Source organism: Carcharodon carcharias, chromosome 18 (genome assembly GCF_017639515.1).
Source record: "Carcharodon carcharias isolate sCarCar2 chromosome 18, sCarCar2.pri, whole genome shotgun sequence".
Lineage (NCBI taxonomy): Eukaryota > Metazoa > Chordata > Chondrichthyes > Lamniformes > Lamnidae > Carcharodon > Carcharodon carcharias.
In genome coordinates this window covers 31,898,710-31,918,345 of record NC_054484.1, presented here as the reverse complement: position 1 = coordinate 31,918,345, position 19,636 = coordinate 31,898,710, and the positions used below count along the sequence as shown (strand labels likewise).

Sequence of the window (19,636 nt, the reverse complement as noted above, 5' to 3'; positions counted from 1 at the left end):
CAGCAATCCGGAGTGTTTCCTGTGAATGCTTTATTAATGAGGCAGCATGAGCCGGGAAGGGGATGATATGGCACGAAAAGCCAGCAATGGGGCCACCAGGTAAGTCATCTTTTTCACACCCGCTGCCGCACTTAGTGCAAATCTGGGACCATTCCGCCCCAGGTCCCTGACTTTTGAGCTTTTGATCAGCTGTGGAAAAGTCTCTCCGAACAGGTTTTAAACAAATAAAGCCTGTTTATTTTGTGCAAGGTTTTCCCACTTCTGAAATAGAAGGTGGTAGCTGGATGAAAGAGGGAAACGGGCAAATAAATAATGGCGAAACATTTCTGTGTTCCCGAATCCAACTGAAAAAAGGGTCCAGAGGAAAGACCCAGTGGTGTGTTGGAAAAAACCACGCTCAATGAATCATCCTGTTTAAAGTTGCAGTCAGCAATCCTGCCCTCAACAAGAGGAGTATGAAAGCCTGGAAAAGATTCAAAAAGAAACGTTAACTTATTAAAACCATAATTAAAAAATGTAACAAGGTGTGTCTGAGTCACAGCAGAGAAACTTTACTAATATTGCCAGAGTCATGAAAGAGTTGGATAGTACAAAGTGTTTTACTGTTTGAGATCATGAGTGTAATGGCTAGTTGCAGTGAAGCAGAGCAGGAGGAGGAGAGGATTGTTTCTGTGCGGAGAGGGTAGAGGATGGACAAAAACAGTAGAATTTACATGGGCATGGTGGAGGAGGAGTGCATGAGGAGATGCAGTCTCACTGGGAAAGGGTCATAGATACCTGGGTGTTAAGACTCCTCATGCTGGATTTTCTCAGCCCATTGGTGGCAGGCTTTGAAATAGGGTTCGGGGGGGAAGTGGGTGGTGAGAAAATAGCAGGGGTCACATCGGGAGGGATCCTTGACACATTCTCATCATCAGGAGCTTTCCCAATGGTAGGTGGAGATTGGCTGCCCATTCCATGGATTCACAGGGCCAGATATTTCCCTTTAGGCAGGAATCACAAGTCAGAAGATCTCCAGATGTTGTGTTCCTGCCTCCTGCCCGGCAATGCCCACCCATGCTTTCAATATGGTACAATGGCGGGGATGGGCTGGAGTTGGATCCACCACCTTCCAAAGCAAGCCCAAATCAGGAGGTGGGCAGATGCTGAGGCAGGCAGGTTAGAAGGCCCACATCCGTTCACTGGAACATTGGTCCAATTCTGTCCATGAATGTTAAGTAGTTAGCCCTTATGCTTCCCCCCAATCCACCCCTCACTCATCCCATGCTCCCTCCACCACATGTCCATACATCCAGAATCAACCATGGACAGAGCTCAAGCCCTACTTGAGCCCTGAAGTCATTGGGAAGTCTTTGAGACGCTCATGAAACTATCAAAATAAACAACATCCATTCAAAAACCTCTTCAGAAACCCTAATCCTCTTAGGCAGCTGATAAAATTGCCAATCAAACATACAACCATTCAAACTCCACTTGAAAAACCTTAATCCTCTTAAGTGATTATATAATTGTCAAAATAAACAAACAGCCATTCAAAAATCCTTTCAAAAAGCCTAATCCATTTAGGAGCACATACAATTGTCAAACATATAGCCATTGAAACTCCACTTGAAAAATACTTAGGCCGGGAATTTCCAGCCCCAGCACAGCAGGTCCCACCCGGAGCCAGCCAAAGGCCCATTGACTTCGGTGGGACAGGAGGATCCCACCAATGGGCAGGACCAGAAAATCCCGCTCTTAATCTTCTTAAGTGAACATAAAACTGTCAAAATTAGCAAACAGCCATTCAAAAACCTCTTCAAAAAATAATCCTCTTAGGAGTTCATAAAACTATCAATCTCAACAAAGCTCACAGTCCCCTTGACAGCTGTATCAACAATCCTTGCCGAGCTAAGTCCAGTCATAGGGTTTGGAGCTTAGCCAAGCACTCATAATGAAAATCCATGCATAACTGTACAAACAAAGCCTCCAGAGCCGAGTACAACTGGATACAAGTAGTGGAGCAGGTGGCTGTCTGTTGTACTGCTTCAAAGACTGAACTGATCGTACTGCAGGCAAGTGTAGTTTCAGGACCCCCATTTGGTTCTGACATTGGTGTCCCAAAACCTATGGGAGAATCTTGCTCCTCTATACTAGCCAATCCAATATGAGTGTGAGGAGATCAGTGACTGGTCAGTAAAGTGCTACTTTTATATTAGTGGCCAGTGCAAAGCAGCCTCATGCAGCTCTGTAAGGGCACCCCAGTAGGTTGGGTCCCCTATGTAGTAAATAGCCACTCATCAATTTAACACTCCTATTAATCTTTTCTCAGAAATGTTCATGCCTCACTGTGTGGTTCATCATAAATTGTTATCTACTATAAGGGGTCAATCTTTAAGGACTGAGATGAGGAAAAATTACTTCACTGAAATTGTCGTGAATCTTTGGAATTCTCTATCCCAGAGGGCCATGGATGCTCCATCATTGAATACAATTAAGGCTGGAATAGACAGATTTTTGGTCTCTCAGTGAATTAAGGGATATAGGGAGCGGGCGAGTAAATGTAATTGAAGCTCAAGATCGGCCATGATCATATTGAATGGCAGCGCAAGCTTGACGGGCCATATGGTCTACTCCTGTTCCTATTTCTTGTGTTCTTGTGTTCTATATTCTATAGTTTGTGTTTTTGATCTGCTCACAACTTCAAATAGGGATGGGGATGGTTGACATTCAGGTGGTTGGTTGTCCATCAGTTCTGTTTGCTTTGTTATATTAAAAGCACATTTGGATATTGTATTGTCATTTACCTATCCTTATTGTGCTTGTTGAGAAACAGGGCCTGTGTTTAAGTGTAATATATCATGCAAATTGTAGAATGTCTGCTTTGTATATTACAAACCATCAGCTCTATCCTCTTGTCCAACCTTCATATTCCAATTGATTCCTAAACTCTGAAGTGTTTTAATGTCCGTGGATTCACTTGTTGTAGCCTGTTTATTCAAATTTTTTGCTTTGAAACAAATGAGTAATGGAGATTGAGGCACCGTGATTTGGTCCATGGAAAGAGTTGGTGTAATACATTCTCTCTGCCATCCTGGCAACCATAATAAAACTACCATAACCTTCCTGTTCTGATTTCCAACAATTTATTTACCACATCCTTGCTAGTGTGTGACCTGCATAGAAACATAGAAACTAGGAGAAGGAGTAGGCCATTCGGCTCTTCGAGCCTGCTCCACCATTCATTATGATCATGACTGATCATCCAACTCAATAGCCTGCTCTTGCTTTCTCCCCATACCCTTTGACCCCTTTTGCCCCAAGAGCTATATCTGACTCCTTCTTGAAAACACACAATGTTTTGGTCTCAACCACTTTCTGTGGTAACGAATTCCACAGGCTCACCACTGTCTGGGTGAAGGAATTTCTCCTTATCTCAGTCCTAAATGGTCTGCCCCGTATCCTCAGACTGTGACCCTTGGTTCTGCAGCAGAAGAACTTATTTTTTTCAAATTATCTTTTACAACCATTGCTACCTTTGATATCTGTATTTCCTGTGCTCTGAAGATGGTCGTATTTCTGTTATACCCTATTTAAGTCATGCACCTTCTTCTGGAACTTCTTCCAAATGCTCTGTGTGGTGAGATGGTGTTGACCATGCCTGCGATGAACTGCCATGCTTCCTGGCTGCATAATAATGGCCTGTCTTCCGCCATTACAAACACATTTGCACCAATCCATTATTGTGCTCACCTGCACTTCCAAGGCATTGCCACTAAATTGTTTTCTTTTGACGCCCTCATGGCCAAAGCATTCTTCAACAATCCATATTTCACAGCTGGATTATTGAGGTTTTTGACATTTATCGTGGTTAGGCGCCTCATTAGCTGCTTGAGAGGCGTTAAAGAATCGTTATTGCAGATGTGCGTGATCCAAAGGGTTGCTGCTAATGAAGCCCCATTCTCACAGATCACATGTTTCCGAGCTGCACTATCCTGTGATTACCATTTCATCACTCCATAAGAGAAACATGCTTTCCCCTTACTTTTGATTAAATGAAAAAATTGGACCATGCATTATGATTTTGGGAGGTCGGTAAAGGGGGCGAGCAAAATAGGTTTAATTGGGAAGAGAAGGAACAAAATTGAAATAATAACAAATAGAAAAAGAACAGGGGAATGAAAACAGGAAATGCTTAAGAAACGCCAAGTTTTTAAAAAATTATCTTTTATTGAAATTGTTCTAAGCATTTATTTTTATAGCTTAGGGCTGAAGTTACAGTAATAAATCTACTCCTGGCATTTGAACACCATTCTTATTGTAATGTTGGCTTCAGCCAGCAATGTGTAAACAATTGGCTTTAAAAAATGCTCGGCACGACGAACAGGCCTTTTCTTTGGACCTGCAGTCTAAGTGTTAAAACAATAACAAGCGAAGCAACCTGCTGATCATAAAATTCTGATTTGAATATTGCCTTGCATCTAATTACTATGCAAAGTGGTGGTTCTGTTCAAACTAGGCTGAAAGCCTTTGAGGAACAATAATATAAAAGAATAAACTGCTTCAGAAAGAGGAATAAATAGCTGACAGATCCGTAAAATATTCAAATTGATTTAGCCACTTTGACATCCAGCTGTGTTTTCCTTGCCATATTGCGATTTTATCTTTTGCATTTGTGAGCAGGCAGAGGATTCTCCGCACAAATAACCGGCTCGTGCATTTGCTCCAGCATTTGATTACACTAACTCATTCTTCCCCATGACCATGAATCTGCAAAATTCCTCTATTCCCCCTTGAGTCATCAATACCTCTTTACCAACGTTAGTGTCATCTGATCATCACTCTGCAATTCACCCGGTCTCCAGCCCTTTTTCTGTGATTTAAGTCAAGTTATATTAGTTATTAATGTCAGCATGCCATATGAAAATCCTTGGTGTGCCGTTTTAATATGGTATTGATCTGCTTTAAAATAAATGGGTTAACACTTCCATCCAGAACAGCAGGCAAAGGACAAACATTCTGAGAAGCCTCAGTTTGCGGCACTTCTGGCCTCGGCCCTACGCTCTGGTTTATCAATTTGAAAAATCAGGAGATGTCAGGAGAACCGAGCACTTGAGCAGGTCCACTTTTTAAAGGGAAAGGAAGCTCAGGCTTCGAGGCTCTGAAACTCTGTTCTCCGGCACTACTGGCAGGTAGGGACTGGAAAACGGGAATTAACGCCCGGTACATGTCGAAAAGCCTCAAGCGAACCCTTGCCAGCTGGGACCCGGGGTCAGATTTCCACACTCCCAGTCGGGTTGGCACAGAGGCGGGCGAATGGGACACAGTTCTCTCTACGGCCTGTGCGTCATTCTGCTGCCGCTGTTCCCAAACCTGCCTACTTTCCCGAGGGATGGGGGGGGAGGGTGGGAAAGTGAGGTTGCCCTCATCGTTGATTGGCTGCGTTTATGTAATTAAGGAGCTCGTTAAAAGCCCGCCTTCCGATATCCCGACATTTTCCCAGGGGCCAGCGGCCCTGGGAGCTGTGTAAAACTGCACAGGTCCAGCCTGCCACAGGGTCAGAAACATTGAAAATGTTTCACATGATTTTAAAAAAGTGGAAGTTTTGACGAAAATCAATTGCACAGCAATTAAATTTTAATAACACTAACATTTCCCTACCCTAGCCTGGGTTCCAGCTCTCCGTTTGACCTGGACAGCTTGAAGGTGCAGATTCTTTCCCTTTTTTAAATCATTCACAGATGGGAGCAAATGCAATAAATTCTGAGTTGGGCCAGAATGTGGCCCACTACCCAGAAGTTCCACCTGGATTCCTGCGCCAATCCCCTCCCCACCCCCACCCCCACCTGGCCACTAAGTAGCCAGCAGAATCAGCCCCTCTCCAATCATGCTTCTGCCTTGATGGTGCTCCTTGGAAGAAGCCCAGATTCTTTTCAGGCTAAGGACCCAGAAAGGCTGGACAGCTTTTTGTTCTGCCACCAAATAGGAGCTCAAGATTTCCTTCGAAAATGAGCTCAGTCATCAGTCAAATGCGAAGAGCTTTGTGGTCCCTGTAGCAAGTGGCTGGAGCTGGCTTTGATGGTGGGATGGGTGTCAGTGATGTGCCCTGAGCAGTGTGAAATGCCATGTGGACTGTGCTGATGACCCTATCGCTGCAACGTGGGCTGGATCCACTAAAACGGATTTCTGTGCACTCGTGGGCCGCTCATTGGATTTCTGCTGGCAGAGCAGGGCCTTCTGCATTTCTGACGTTTTCTTCTTCACAATCACACAAAGGCTTAACTTATGGCAGCTCTTGAATTCGCCAGAGCACAAACTATGGGAGTTTTCGGTATTTGTATTTTAAAAATAATTAAACTCCACATAAGTAAAAGCTTTAACAAGGCACAGCATCAGCAGTGACACTGGGAGATACCACTTTAATATTTCCTTCAATCTAAATGGTTGGACCTCTCCAATGGAACTAAATTAGTTTTATGACTCACCATCCACATGGTTTCCCAAATATTGGATTACTTGGAGCATATGAAAGTAAATTTTAAACCCCAAGAGCAGGTGGTGTTGGGTCAGGTGAGATGTGTGATTTTTTAAAAATCTCAAATCTATCCACTTCTGAGGAAGTGGGTTGCACATTTAAATATTATGAAGAGGCAACATGCCTCAGATTTGACCTATCCCCCTGGTTTAACCTTGGCTAGCTGTGTTTCCTAGGGCTTGGGAAACCCAGCAGCTAAAGGGAGGCACAGAGTGCTTCATGGAGGAGGTAAGCGCCTTTGCAGCACTGCTTCTAGGCCAAGAGGAGAAGGAATGCTTCCTCTCGGCCCGTCAAGATTGTCTGCTTTGCTTCCTGCCAGCGGATTCCTCGATCCACAAATAGCCCAAAGCCATCTCACTCCCTATGATCACTGACCCTTCGTTCGGTGAGACAAGTTGCCCCCAGCGCCCCCCACCCCAGGGTTGGCAGCCCACCATCCCCTCAAGTCAGAGCCCCTTTCCCCTATGCCACCCAAGATCCAGACTCCCTCCCGTGCTACCAGAAACTCAGCTGCAGGCTTCCTACCTGCTCCTGGCTGCAGCCTCCTCCAGAGTGTTCCCATCCAGCAAGGAGCCAAGCCTGTCTGTCAGGCTGGCTTCCCCATAGGAAACCTGCACGGGAGTGAATAGACACACATTGTGACATTAAAACTGCACTGGCCCCAAGCAAACTCATCCTCCAACCTCACAAAACCCTCCCCAGTAAAGATTGGTGCTTAAGCGTAAGTAGATAGCAACAATGGCAATCTTAGGTGTTTTGTTGTGAGATTGCAACAATTAAATTTAAAAGCATTGCATTTCCATTGGTTTTATTGGCCTCTTGAGATTAAATTAAGGCAGATTTAGATCTATTTAAGATACATTTCAGTCTATTAAACTTAATGCAGCATTTGCTGCATGTACAATTATCCTCCATCACATAAACTGGTTTGAAGTTACTTAGGGCTGAATCTAATGGAACAGCATATTTCTCTACGGCGAGACCAGAAAGGGGCACGACTCCCACTCGCGTGTCAGGAGCCATTGCGCATGCAATGACAATGTAAATCGTAAGTACATGTGACGACCATGGGTACTACAGGCAATTACTCACCTGTCATCGTTTGACTCGATTGTCTTTCAGGGTGTTCTATAAAAGGCTCACCTTTTCAAGTATACTATTTCTGCAGGCAGGGGGAAGTAGGAGGAAGCTGGAAGCAAGATATTCCACCTTCACAGAATCACAGAATTTTAATGGCACAGAAGGAGGCCATTCGGCCCATCGTGTCTGCACCGGCTCTCCAAATGAGCATTATGACTTAGTGCTGTTGCCCTGCCTTTTCCCCATGCCCTTGCACATTGTTTCTATCCAAATAATCATCTAATGCCCTCTTGAATGTCTCAGGGTCACTAAAATGTTCTTGAACCACATCCTGCATCCTCCTTTGCAGCTTTTGTCAATTAAGCCCTCTCACTCCATCGTCTCCTCTACAGCAATGATGGCCCAGGACCCTCGTCACCTCCCCCAACCATGGCCACCCCACACCGCCCCCCCCCCGCCCCAGCCCCCAGCTCCCATCAGCATCATGTAAGGTTCCAAAGAACGAGCGGTCCCACAGTTCAGCAATGCCTCCCTGCAGGTTCCCCTCCCGGCTGTCCGGGAATGGTGGGACATGCCGTTCCCGAGGGGTGGCAATGGAAGACCCTCCTGCTTGACCAATGCAGCCTGGATGGAGATTGCAGAGTTGGTGAGCGGCCACGGGGTGCAGTGCTGCAAAAGGATGAATGGCCAGGGTAAGTGGTAATATAGTGTTGCATCAAATGGACTCTAGTGATAGTATCAGCAAAGATTCATCACAAAGGTGATAGAGGTCCTGAAAGATGATTGCTGTAGAGGAGAAGATGGAGTTGGGGGGGGGGCAAGGAAGCGAGGTCAGGCTGGGAAATACATGGTCATCATCAGTGCCACATGGTAGAAGAGCTAGGTCCTGTGACAGTTGTGCATGATAAGGCAATGGGACCAGAACTCACAAACAACAGACCCCACCCTATAGGCCAGAGCCTGTAGTTAGAGTTAGACAAAGACAAAACCTCAGCTCAGATGTAGGGGGCAGACCAAGAACAGGTATAATTCACCACACTGAGGCAGGGCAGTGGGAGTGTCCTCCAGAACTTCGAACTGAGCTCATGACTCATGAAATGAAAACCCCGGTTGCAGATTGCAGCTCATGAAAGCTGTATCATTGCGTTAGTTTTAACTTCTATCTGCAAAACACAGCTGCATTGTGAAACCACTATACTTTAGGAAACCGTTGGATTTATACCGAATACGCCTGAGTGAAAAAATAAAGATCTTCAATGTTTGACATTCCATTGTTTTTCAACCTGGCCGGAATTGTTGCCAAGTGTGGAAAATCTGCATTAATAAATTGCATGTGACAATAGAGTTAGGATCAGAAATGTTTTGTTTTATGGTAATAAGCCTAGTGGAATGAAAACAAAGAGAAGAACTGGCTTTGAACCATCGGATCTAAATCACACTGATAATATTACCCACAAATGTATTTCTAATCTCTTGTATGGGTTAATGCCTGGATTAAGTCAGCAGACAAAAGAAGTCCATATATGTTTGTCACTAATTTTGTTTAATGCAATTTTAACCCACATTTCTTCTATAAGAAAGTTTCCCTTTTCCTTCAAGGTGGCCAAAAGTACTGCTCAGGCGTAACCATTGTTTTTAAATAAAATCTTTTCCCAGGGTGGAAAAATCCCCATCCGATGGACGGCGCCAGAAGCTATCGCCTACCGCAAGTTCACCTCAGCTAGTGACGTGTGGAGTTATGGGATTGTTCTCTGGGAGGTGATGTCGTACGGAGAGAGGCCTTACTGGGAAATGTCCAATCAGGATGTGAGTATCTTCTGTGAATTGTTCTGTTGTAAATGAATGAAGCTGGGTGAGGAAGTCAAGCATGGGAATGCCAGGTGGCCATGCATTTCTGTGTCATTGAAAGAAGCAGAGAAGGCATGCAAAAACAAACCTTTCAGTGCTGAGGAGTAGATTAAGCACTTTTATTAATATGGACACTTTTGATAAAAGAAAGATACCAACTGGAAATTGGAAAAAAAATGTTAGTCCTCAGGAGTGAGATAAAGGGCTAGGAAAAAATATCACATTTTTCAAACTATGTGTGCTGTAACATTTGAGAAAATGTGTAATTTGTTCAATGTAATTCCTTAAAAATAGTTAGCACTAGCCTGAGCACTAGTTAACAGTGGACAATGTATCCTATAGGAAGACGGTGTGCAGAATTCTAATACAACGTACCATAAGTTTATGCCTATAAATTCTTCACATGATGCATTCCTTGTCTCAAGTTGTTGGGAAAAAGATGTAGAGTGGGAATACACTTCAGAGTCAAAGTTGCATTTAAGTGTTTTCCTGGATTGCATGTAATTTTTTTAAAGTTCTTGTTTTTGACAGGGGTGAAAAGGCCTGTGTCTTTGTGTTGACCCACATAGGCCATTTCCTCCTGGGTATCCCAGTAGAATTACATTATTTCAGTGTGAAACAATCATGGAAGTTAATATTCAGCAGCTTTAACTGTTGCTTTGCGCCATCAAATAAATACGAGGTGTGTTTTCCCACTTGATTAATGCCTGTCGTGAAAAAGTGCGTAGAAGAATTCGGTACAAATGCATTACGTAGTTGTAGAGAGTTGGAAAATAGACTCCCATGTGACAACACAAGGCACTGTGATACAGCAAAGCAGAATTGTAACATCACAAATTGTAAACATGAATCTAATGTCTGCATCGCACAGAATATTGTAATGTATCACTCTGAGATGCATGTATATGTCATTATAAGCACACAAGAAGCAATATCCCTTACTCTTACAGGGAAACAGGGCCTGGAGATCACTGCAATTCAGACCATGTGACATAATCTTGGGAACCTGGGATCTAGACCAGTCCAACATATTCTTTGTTAGCAAAAATAAATATTTGAAAGCAGATTAAAACAAATCTTTCTATGCGCTACCTTTTAAATTGCAAGGATCAGGTCTCCAACCTATCATTGTTAAAACATTTTTTTTTGCAACTCAGCCTCCTCTTTTTTTCCATTCCCATCATGGCTGCCTTGTCTCATCATCTTCCAATTCGTTTCCCTTCTAGTTTCCTCTTTGCTTTGCCCTCTCAGTGTGGCCTTACTTGATCTCCTTCTCTCTCTTGTAACTCTGCTCCAAGTCCCTTTACCATCCCTTAGAATTACCTTCTCTTGTCGAATCCTTTTGTGGTATCACAGTGATACTTTCTGGCCTCCTCTTTATTTCCTCCCATATCAACCCTGCCTGGTTTCCTCTTCCTCCAGACACATTGGGGGGAATTTAATACCCATGGTGATCAGGGGCATTTTTTCAGGTGGGAGGGTGCCACTGCTTTTCTGCCTCCACCCCGATTAAGTCCATGACGGGAAGGCCCATAGACAGACTTCCGCCATACCACCAAGTGAGACCCTTAAATGGGCAATTAATGCCCACTTAAGGGCCTCTTCCTGCTGCTGGTATTCATTCAAGGGCTCCCGGGGGCGGGGGGAGGAAGGGGTCCCTCATTCAATTCAGTACTTAATCAGGGGTACTGGCATCAGGAAGGGGATGTCTTCTTAGAGTCACTCCTCTGCCCTGGCTGCCAACCTCCCTCCTCTGTGACCCCCAATCCTGCGATCACCCTCCTGTCGTCACTCACCTGTGGCCTGGGATGCAGTGATGATCCTAGGCCTCAGGTGGGCATTGTACTAGCAGCAGCCATTCCTTCCCCAGCTGCTGTTCAGTGAAGAGCTGCCGGCCTTCCACCCTTGGGTCTTTGGTCCCAGGGAATGCCCGCTGCTGCCCAGTTACATGCCTGAGAGGCACTGAATGCAGCGGGCCTTCCTCAAAGGAGGCAACATGGGGGCCTCACATGCCCTCCAACCAGAGGGAGGGATCCCCGTCACCTCCATTTACTACCGCCCTTTGATTCTGTTTAATTATTTCTCTTCCTCCTGCCAGTCACACCCCTCTCAAACCTCTCCTCCCCACACTCCTCTGTTGCCTTTTAGGTTTTAATAATTTTTCTGTAATCCAAGTTCTTATAAAAAATGTGACATGCATTGTAAAAATGTATATGGCCAGACATAATCCTATTCGCATCATAGGGGTCATTTGCAGCATGGAAGGAGGCCATTCAGCCCATCAGGTCCATGCTGGCTCCCCTCAGAGCTATCCAGTCAGTGCCATTTTCCTGTTCTATTCCCTCAGCCCTATAAATTTACTTCCTTTAAATGCACATCCAATTTCCTTTAGAAACCACTGATCGCCTCTGCTTCCACCCTCATAGGCAGCAAATTCCAGGTGCAGTTTAAAAATCATAATATGCCATCTCATTTTTATTTGACTGACCAATTTGCAAAGTTTCTGGAAACTGTCGCAAAACTCCCCAGTGCACTATCCCTTTAGCCGACAGCAACCAAAACTACCGTTAAAGGAATAGTTATCTCAAATGATGCATTTACACAATACCCCCTCCGCGAACACAAACACGTATGTGCTCGCGCACACGCACACATGCATAAGAGTCATTAAAATGAGCCAAGCTGAATGTGATCTGTGTGTTTATACTGAGAGCTGGCCAGATTCAATGTGCACACCGATCGTATTAAATTACTCGTCCTCAGCACCGGCTGCATTTCATTTTCCACAGAAAAACAGTAGGAGATTCACATCAGGCATTTACATCAGCCCAGTGCCACTCCCCTCCTTCCCTGCTCACAGCAGCTCTGAGCTCAAGAGATAGATAGAGATGGCCTCTAAATTCTCTCCTGGACTAAAGCTGGCTTAGTTTAAATTCTTCTGTATGTTTTCCAAGTGCAATCAGCTCAGAAATATCCAGACTCTGGATCACAATAAATTGAAAAATCAAACTTGGAACTGAATCTAAAACTTCAGGTGCAGCCCCTCAGAGCTGCATCCAAATTCTGTTTTTCTCCAAATCTAAATTAAGCACAAATGTCCGTCCCTTTAGGCTTTATTTTAAATAATGCGAATGGGAATTATTTTGACTTTATGCAATGGTATAAGATAGGCAACAGTGAGCCAGTTTTGCATCTCTCCTGATTTTTATTTCCATTGAACTGAATCGGAGAGGTGGAAATAGGTGGCCAATTCGCTGTCACCTGATTTACATTACAGCATAAAGCCTCAATTACTCCTATTGGGTCCGCATCTGGCCCTTCTATTTAGCTGCACGTTTGTGGCACCTGTATAACAAGGGTATAAAATTGTACATTTATCCGGGTGGAACATAGCAGCATAGCCTGAGTCTTGCTTCGTGCCAAAGGAGTCCCAACAGTGTTAAAAGCCACGATAATCACACGCTTTCCCTTTCACTCTTGCTGAATTTGACCATATTCCTCAGAGGAGTAGAGTTTTATTGTGATACAGCGGTTCACTGATGTTGTCCTCTATTGATTCCTCATTCAGGTAATTAAAGCGGTTGATGAAGGGTATCGGCTGCCACCCCCCATGGACTGCCCAGCTGCCCTGTATCAGCTGATGCTGGACTGTTGGCAGAAGGATAGGAATAACAGGCCTAAGTTTGAACAGATTGTCAGCATCCTGGACAAGTTGATTCGGAATCCCAGCAGCCTGAAGATCATCGCTAATACTGCAGCAAGGTGACACAAAGGATTGATTCTTATATTTTAAAAAAAATGTATGTCTCAGTTTTTTTAAAAAAACAACTAAACCAAAGAATCGGGATTTGCCTGTTGGTGCATGCTACCAGTCAATTTGACACAACTAAGATCTAGTGTTCAAAAGGGTGAACAATGCAGGCCATTCACAGACTACAGCGATGTGAGAGGCTAGTTAAATAGTGCCCAGGGTGACATCTACTTGATTTACCCACTCATACTCTGAATTCAGTGGCAATATGTACCATCTCATGCTTTCTCCTACACCATTATAATTCATTCTGAGGAGAAAAAGAGGGACAACCATGGAGCAGACAAGGGGTTAGGAGTGGGTGGCAATAAGGGGGATCATACCCATCCTAAAACATGTTTTTAGCATGAGCTAGGTTTTCTATCCTCCTCTAAATTCCAGAATTGTCTTTGTTGTTTCCCTTCAACCATCATTGTTAAGGGGTGTATTCATTTCAGCTACAAAATGCCACAGAAGCAGAAACCTTAACAAATCCTTGGATGTACACTTGAAATGCTGTAACCTAGTGGGCCATGCAGCAAGAGTTGGAAAGTAGGGTTAGGCTGCATAGACCTATTTCAGATGGCACAAGCACGATGAACTGAATGGTCTCCTTCTATGCCATAATTTTTTTTTACATTTCTCTGTTGCCACCAGACTGTTCACAAGATGTTAATATATTATAAAAAATATTAAGCCTCAAATCCCAAATTGCTTTTTGGACTCCACTATTACTTTTGTTGTAATTTGAATGGAATGATTTAAGGATTATGGCATATACATAAATGAAGCTAGTTTTAAGTGGACTCCCTTGGGTGTATAAGCAGTCTGGTGGTATGGTAATACATCAGTTATGCAGCATAATGCGATGTGATTTAGTGCCAGAGGCCTAGCCTTGATCAAACATGATAATTCATTCGAATGTAGTTCATTTTGTAAAATAAACCACAAACAATAGGCTACTGCTTCCCAATCTGCTTGTGTGGCATTCTAAATTAGGTTGAAATCGGTGCCTCCTGATTCGCAAGGAGTTACAATTTTTTGTTTACGCTAATATATTTAGGGAAACTGCGCATCAATTAGGGATGAATAGTCCTCGAGGCTGGTTGTGGATTATCACATCATGAGCTCCTCCTTCTGGTTCAGAGTCTTATATTGGGTGGATATTCCAATCTCCTGATGAATATGGCAGACAAATCTCACCAGTCCTCAGCTGGAACATCTAAGTGAGGTACTTCATTGATCAGAAACAAAAAAGAACCACCTTCTTTCAAAGCCACCCAAAAAATTAGGAGAAAGTTAAATAGAAAGCAATTATAAACCCTAACTCAAGGTAATAATAACATTAGAGTTCTACTCTTTAAAATTAACTGCCACTGATAAGAATTTTAAGCATATCATCCAAATAAATAACATATGCATCCACTTAATGATTTTGATTTATATTTTTCTGTCAAACCCTGCATTTTCTCCAATCCTAAAGCCTCAGTTTGCATTCTAAAGGTGCGTATAGGGGTTTCAGCAGCTGTTAAGCTGAGACAGGGACAAAATCGAGCAATGTTACAGAGGTGGAGCAAGGTGGACTTAGATGTGGCATGAGTATGAGGTCGGAAGGTCATCTCAGGATCAAATCTGACACCGAGCATTGTGAACAGACTGGCTTAATCTCAGGCTGTTGCCAGAGCGCTCAATGGAGTTAATAGTTAGGGAACAGAGTTTGCAGTGGGGACCAAAAACAATTGCTTCAGTCTTACCAATATTTAATTAGAGGAAATTTATGCTCATCCAGTATTCTATGTCAGATAAACAGTCTGATGAGACTCGACTATCCCAATGCAACCCTGGCTGCATTCTACCCACCAAAAACTTGAGGTCATCCAAAACTCTGTTGCACATGTCTTATCTTGCAGCAAGTTCCACTTCCCCTTTTACACCCTTGCTTGCTGATGAACATTGGTCCCTGGTCAGGCAACATCTTGCTTTTAGAATTCTCATCCTTGCTGTCAAATCCCTTGATGGCCTCATCTGCAATCTCCTTCAACCCCACAACTCTCCAAGATACCTGGACTCCTCTAGTTCTGGCCTCTTGTGAATTCTCAATCATGTTTGTTCCACTATTGGTGGCCAAGCCTTCAGTTTCTGGGCCTAAACTCTGGAATTTCCACCCGACACCTCTGCATCTCTCTACCTCACTTTTTTCCTTTATGACACTTAAAACATACCTCTTTGACCAAGCTTTTGGTCATCTGATTTATTGCCTCCTTCGCAGTTCAGTGTCATACCTTGTTTTATAATGCTTCTAACGTAGGAACATATGAATTAGGAGCAGAAGTAGGACATTTAGCCCCTCGAGCCTGCTCTGATAAGATCATGGCTGATCTGGTATGGCCTCAACTCTACTTCCTACTTCCCCTCTAAAACCTTTGACTCCCTTGTCAATCAAGAATCAACCTAACTCAGCCTTAAAACATTCAATGATCCTGCCTCGAGTGCTCTTTGGGAAAGAGAATTCCACAGACTAACAACCCTCTGAGATTAACAAGTTCCTCCCCATCTCTTTCTTAAATGGGGTGACCCCTTATTTTTAAACTGTGCCCCCAAGATCCCGAACCTTTCATAAGGGGAAGCATCCTTTCAGCATCCAACCAGTCAAGTCCCCTCAGAATCCTTCATTAAGATCACCTCTCACTCTTCTAAACTCCAGTGGATACAGGTCGAACCTCATAAGATAATCCATTCATCCCATGAACTTTCTCTGAACTGCTTCTAATGCAGTTATATCCTTTCTTAAGTGAGTAAGTAAGGAGACACAGCACTCCATATGTGGTGTCACCAACACGCTGTGCAATTGTAGCAAAAATTCCCTAATTTAATATTGCATTCTCCTTGCAATAAGTTACAACATTCCATTTATATTCCTAATCATTTGCTGTACCTGCATACTAACTTTTTGTGATTTATGTACCAGTATACCCCATCACTCTGTACCTGTTCTGTATTCTCTCTCCATTTAAATAGTATACTGCTTTCTATTCTTCCAACCAAAGAGGACAAGGTAACATTTTCCTACATTGTACTCCACCTGCCAAATTTTTACCCGCTCCCTTAACCTATCTGAGACCCTTTGTAAATTCCTTATGTCCTCTTCACAACTTATGCTCATACCCATCTTTGTGTCATCAGCAAATTTAGCAACCATACATAGAAACATAGGACTTAGGAGCAGGAGAAGGCCACTCAGCCCTTGAGCCCTTTGGTCTTTTCATCCGCGTTTTTTATTATTTACGGGATGTGGGCTAGGCCATCAGTTATTGCCCATCCTTAACTGCCCTTGAGAAGATGGTGGTGAGCTGCCTTCTTGAACAGCTACAGTCCCTATGGTGTAAGTACACCCATAGTGCAGTTAGGAAGGGAGTTCCAGGATTTTGACCCAGTGACAGTGATGGAACGGCGACATATTTCCAAATGAGGATGGTGAGTGGCTTGGAGGGGAATTTCCAGGCGGTGGTGTTCCCATGTATCTGCTACCCTTGTCTTTCTACATGCTAGTGCTTGTGGGTTTGGAAGGTGCTGCCTAAGGAGCCTTGGTGAGTTTCTGCAGTGCATCTTGTAGATGGTACATGCTGCTGCTACTGTGTGTCAGTGGTAGAGGAAGTGAATGTTTGTGGAAGGGGTGACAACAAGTGGGCTGCTTTGTCCTGGATAGTGTCAAGCTTCTTGAGTTTTGTTGGAGCTGCACTCATCCAGGCAAGCGGACAGTATTCCATCACAGTCCTGACTTGTGCCTTGTAGATGGTGGACAGGCTTTGGGGAGTCAGGAAATAAGTTACTCGTCGCACGATTCCTAGCCTCTGACCTGCTTTAGTAGTCACAGTATTTATATGGCTAGTCCAATTCAGTTTCTGCTTAACGATAACTCCCAGGATGTTGATAGTGGGGGAATTCAGCAATGGTAATGCCATTGAATGTCATGGGGCAACGGTTAGAATCTCTCTTGTTAGAGATGGTTATTGCCTGATACTTGTGTGATGCAAATGTTACTTTCCACTTGTTAGCCCAAGCCTGGATGTTGTCCAGGTCTTGCTGCATTTGGCCATGGACTGCTTCAATATCTGAGGAGTCACGAATGGTGCTGAACATTGTGCAATCATCAGCGAAAATCCCCACTTCTGACTTTATGGTGGAAGAAAGGTCATTGATGAAGCAGCTGAAGATGGTTGGGCGGAGGACACAACCCTGAGTACCTCCTGCAGTGATACCCTTGAACTAATATGATTGACCTCCAACAACCCCAGCCATCTTTCTGTGTGCTAGGTATGACTCCAACCAGTAGAGAGTTTTCTCTCTGATTCCCATTGACATTGACTCCAGTTTTGTTCAGGTTCTTTGATGCCACACTCTGTCAAATGCTGCCTTGATGTCAAGGGCAGACACTCTGACCTCACCTCTGGAGTTCAGCTCTGTTGTCCATGTTTGAACCAAGTCATTGATATGGACTATAACTAGTTGAGGCCTGAGCACTGATCTCTGTGCCACTCCATTTGTTACAGATTGCCAGCCGAAAATGACCAATTTATCCCTATTCTCTGCTTCCTGTTGGTCAACAAATCCTCTATTCATGCTAATATAATACCCCTACACTATGATCTCTTACTTTGTGTAATAACCTTTGATGTGACACCCTTATCAAATGCCTTTTGGAAATCCAAGTACACCACATCTACAGGTCCCCCTTTATCCACATTGCTTGTTGTTTCCTCAAAGAACTCTAATAAATTAGTCAAACATGATTTCCCTTTCACAAAGCCATGTTGAGTCTGCCTGTATGCATTAAGATTTTCTAATTGTCCTGCTATAATCTCCTTAATAATAGATTCTAGCATTATTCCTATGATAGACATTAGACTAAGTGGCCTATAATTTTCTGCTTTAGTCTCCCTCCTTTCTTGAATAGAGGTGTTGCATTCACTATTTTCCAATCTGATGGGACTTTTCCAGAATATGGGGAATTTTAGAAAATCACAATCAATGAATCCACTATCTCCAGAGCCTCTTCTTTTAAGACCCTAGGGTGAATTCATCGGCTCCTGGGCACCTGTCAGCCTTTCATTTTGATGGTTTTCTCAGTACCCTTTCCCTGGTGATTATAATTGTTTTCAGTTCCTCCTTCCTTTTCACCTCTTGATTTGTAAATATTTCTGGGATGCTATTTGTGTCCTCTACAGTAAAGACAGACACAAAAAATCTGCATCTGCCATTTCCTTATTAATTATTAGTCATTAATTCCTCAAACTCACTCTCCAGTGACTGATGCTCACGTGAGTTACTCTTTTCCTTTTAAAGTATTTGTAGAATCTCTTACTGTATATTTTTATATTTCTAGCTGGTTTAATTTCTCTCATACTCAAACCTCCCCCTCCTTTTGTTTTAGTTATTCTTTGCTAGTTTTTAAATTCTGTCAAATCTCCTGACTTAACCACTAATCTTCATGGAATAGTGTGAGTTTTCTTTCAATTTCCTATTATCGCTAACTTCCTTGGTTAACCAAAACTTCACCAAGAGTATTTCTTTCTTACTAGAGTGTACCTTTGCTGAGTGTTATGAAATATCTCCTTAAATATCTGCCACTACATCTCTACTGACCTCTGCCTTAACCTGATTTTCCAGTTCACTTTAACCAACTCTATCTTCAAACCCTTGTAATTGCCTGTATTTAAGTGTAAAAACAAGTCTTAGATCCGCTCTCCTCTCTATCAAACTGAATGTAAAACTCAAATCGTGTTATGACCAGTGTTACCTAGAGGCTGCTTTACTATGAGGTCACTAATTGACCCTGTCTCATTGCACATTACCAGGTCTAGAATAGCCTGTTCTCTGTTTCTCTAGAATGTACTGCTCTAAGAAATTGTCCCAAAAACACTGATCTCACCTTCCAGGCTGCCTTTGCCAGTCTGATTCATCCAACCTGTATCTTGATTAAAATCACTCTTGATTATTGCCATGCCTTTCTTACAAACCACCATTATTTCTTCCTGTATACCCCGTCTTACACTGTAGTTACTGTTAGGGGGCCTATGACCTACTTCCACTGGTGACTTCTTACCATTTCCATCTCTTATCTCTACCCAAACTGATTCTACATCTTGATCTTTAGAACGAAGGTAATCTCTCACTATTGTACAAATGTTATCCTTAACTGACAGAGCTACCGCACCACCTTTTCCTAGCTTCCTGTCCTTCTAAAATGTCAACTACTCTTAAATATTCAGGTCCCAGCCTTGGTACCTTGCAGCCATGTCTTTGTAAGGCTATCAGGTCAGACATAACTATTACTATTTCTATCCTGTGTAGCACAGTGGGACCTTTTATTACATTAAAAGTGCTATATAAATATAAGTTGTTGT

The 19,636-nt window shown here is 43.3% G+C and overlaps 1 protein-coding gene across 2 annotated transcripts in view; it reads left to right on the top strand.

Moving 5' to 3' along the window:
- The window catches only part of epha3 (eph receptor A3), a 269,035-nt gene that overhangs the window by 218,301 nt on the left and 31,098 nt on the right, over window positions 1-19,636 (top strand). For both annotated transcript variants that reach the window (XM_041210805.1, XM_041210804.1), the window contains exons 14-15: window positions 9,251-9,400; window positions 13,011-13,204. In XM_041210805.1, the coding sequence (XP_041066739.1) occupies window positions 9,251-9,400; window positions 13,011-13,204 (344 nt within the window). The remainder of the gene's footprint in view (window positions 1-9,250; window positions 9,401-13,010; window positions 13,205-19,636) is intronic.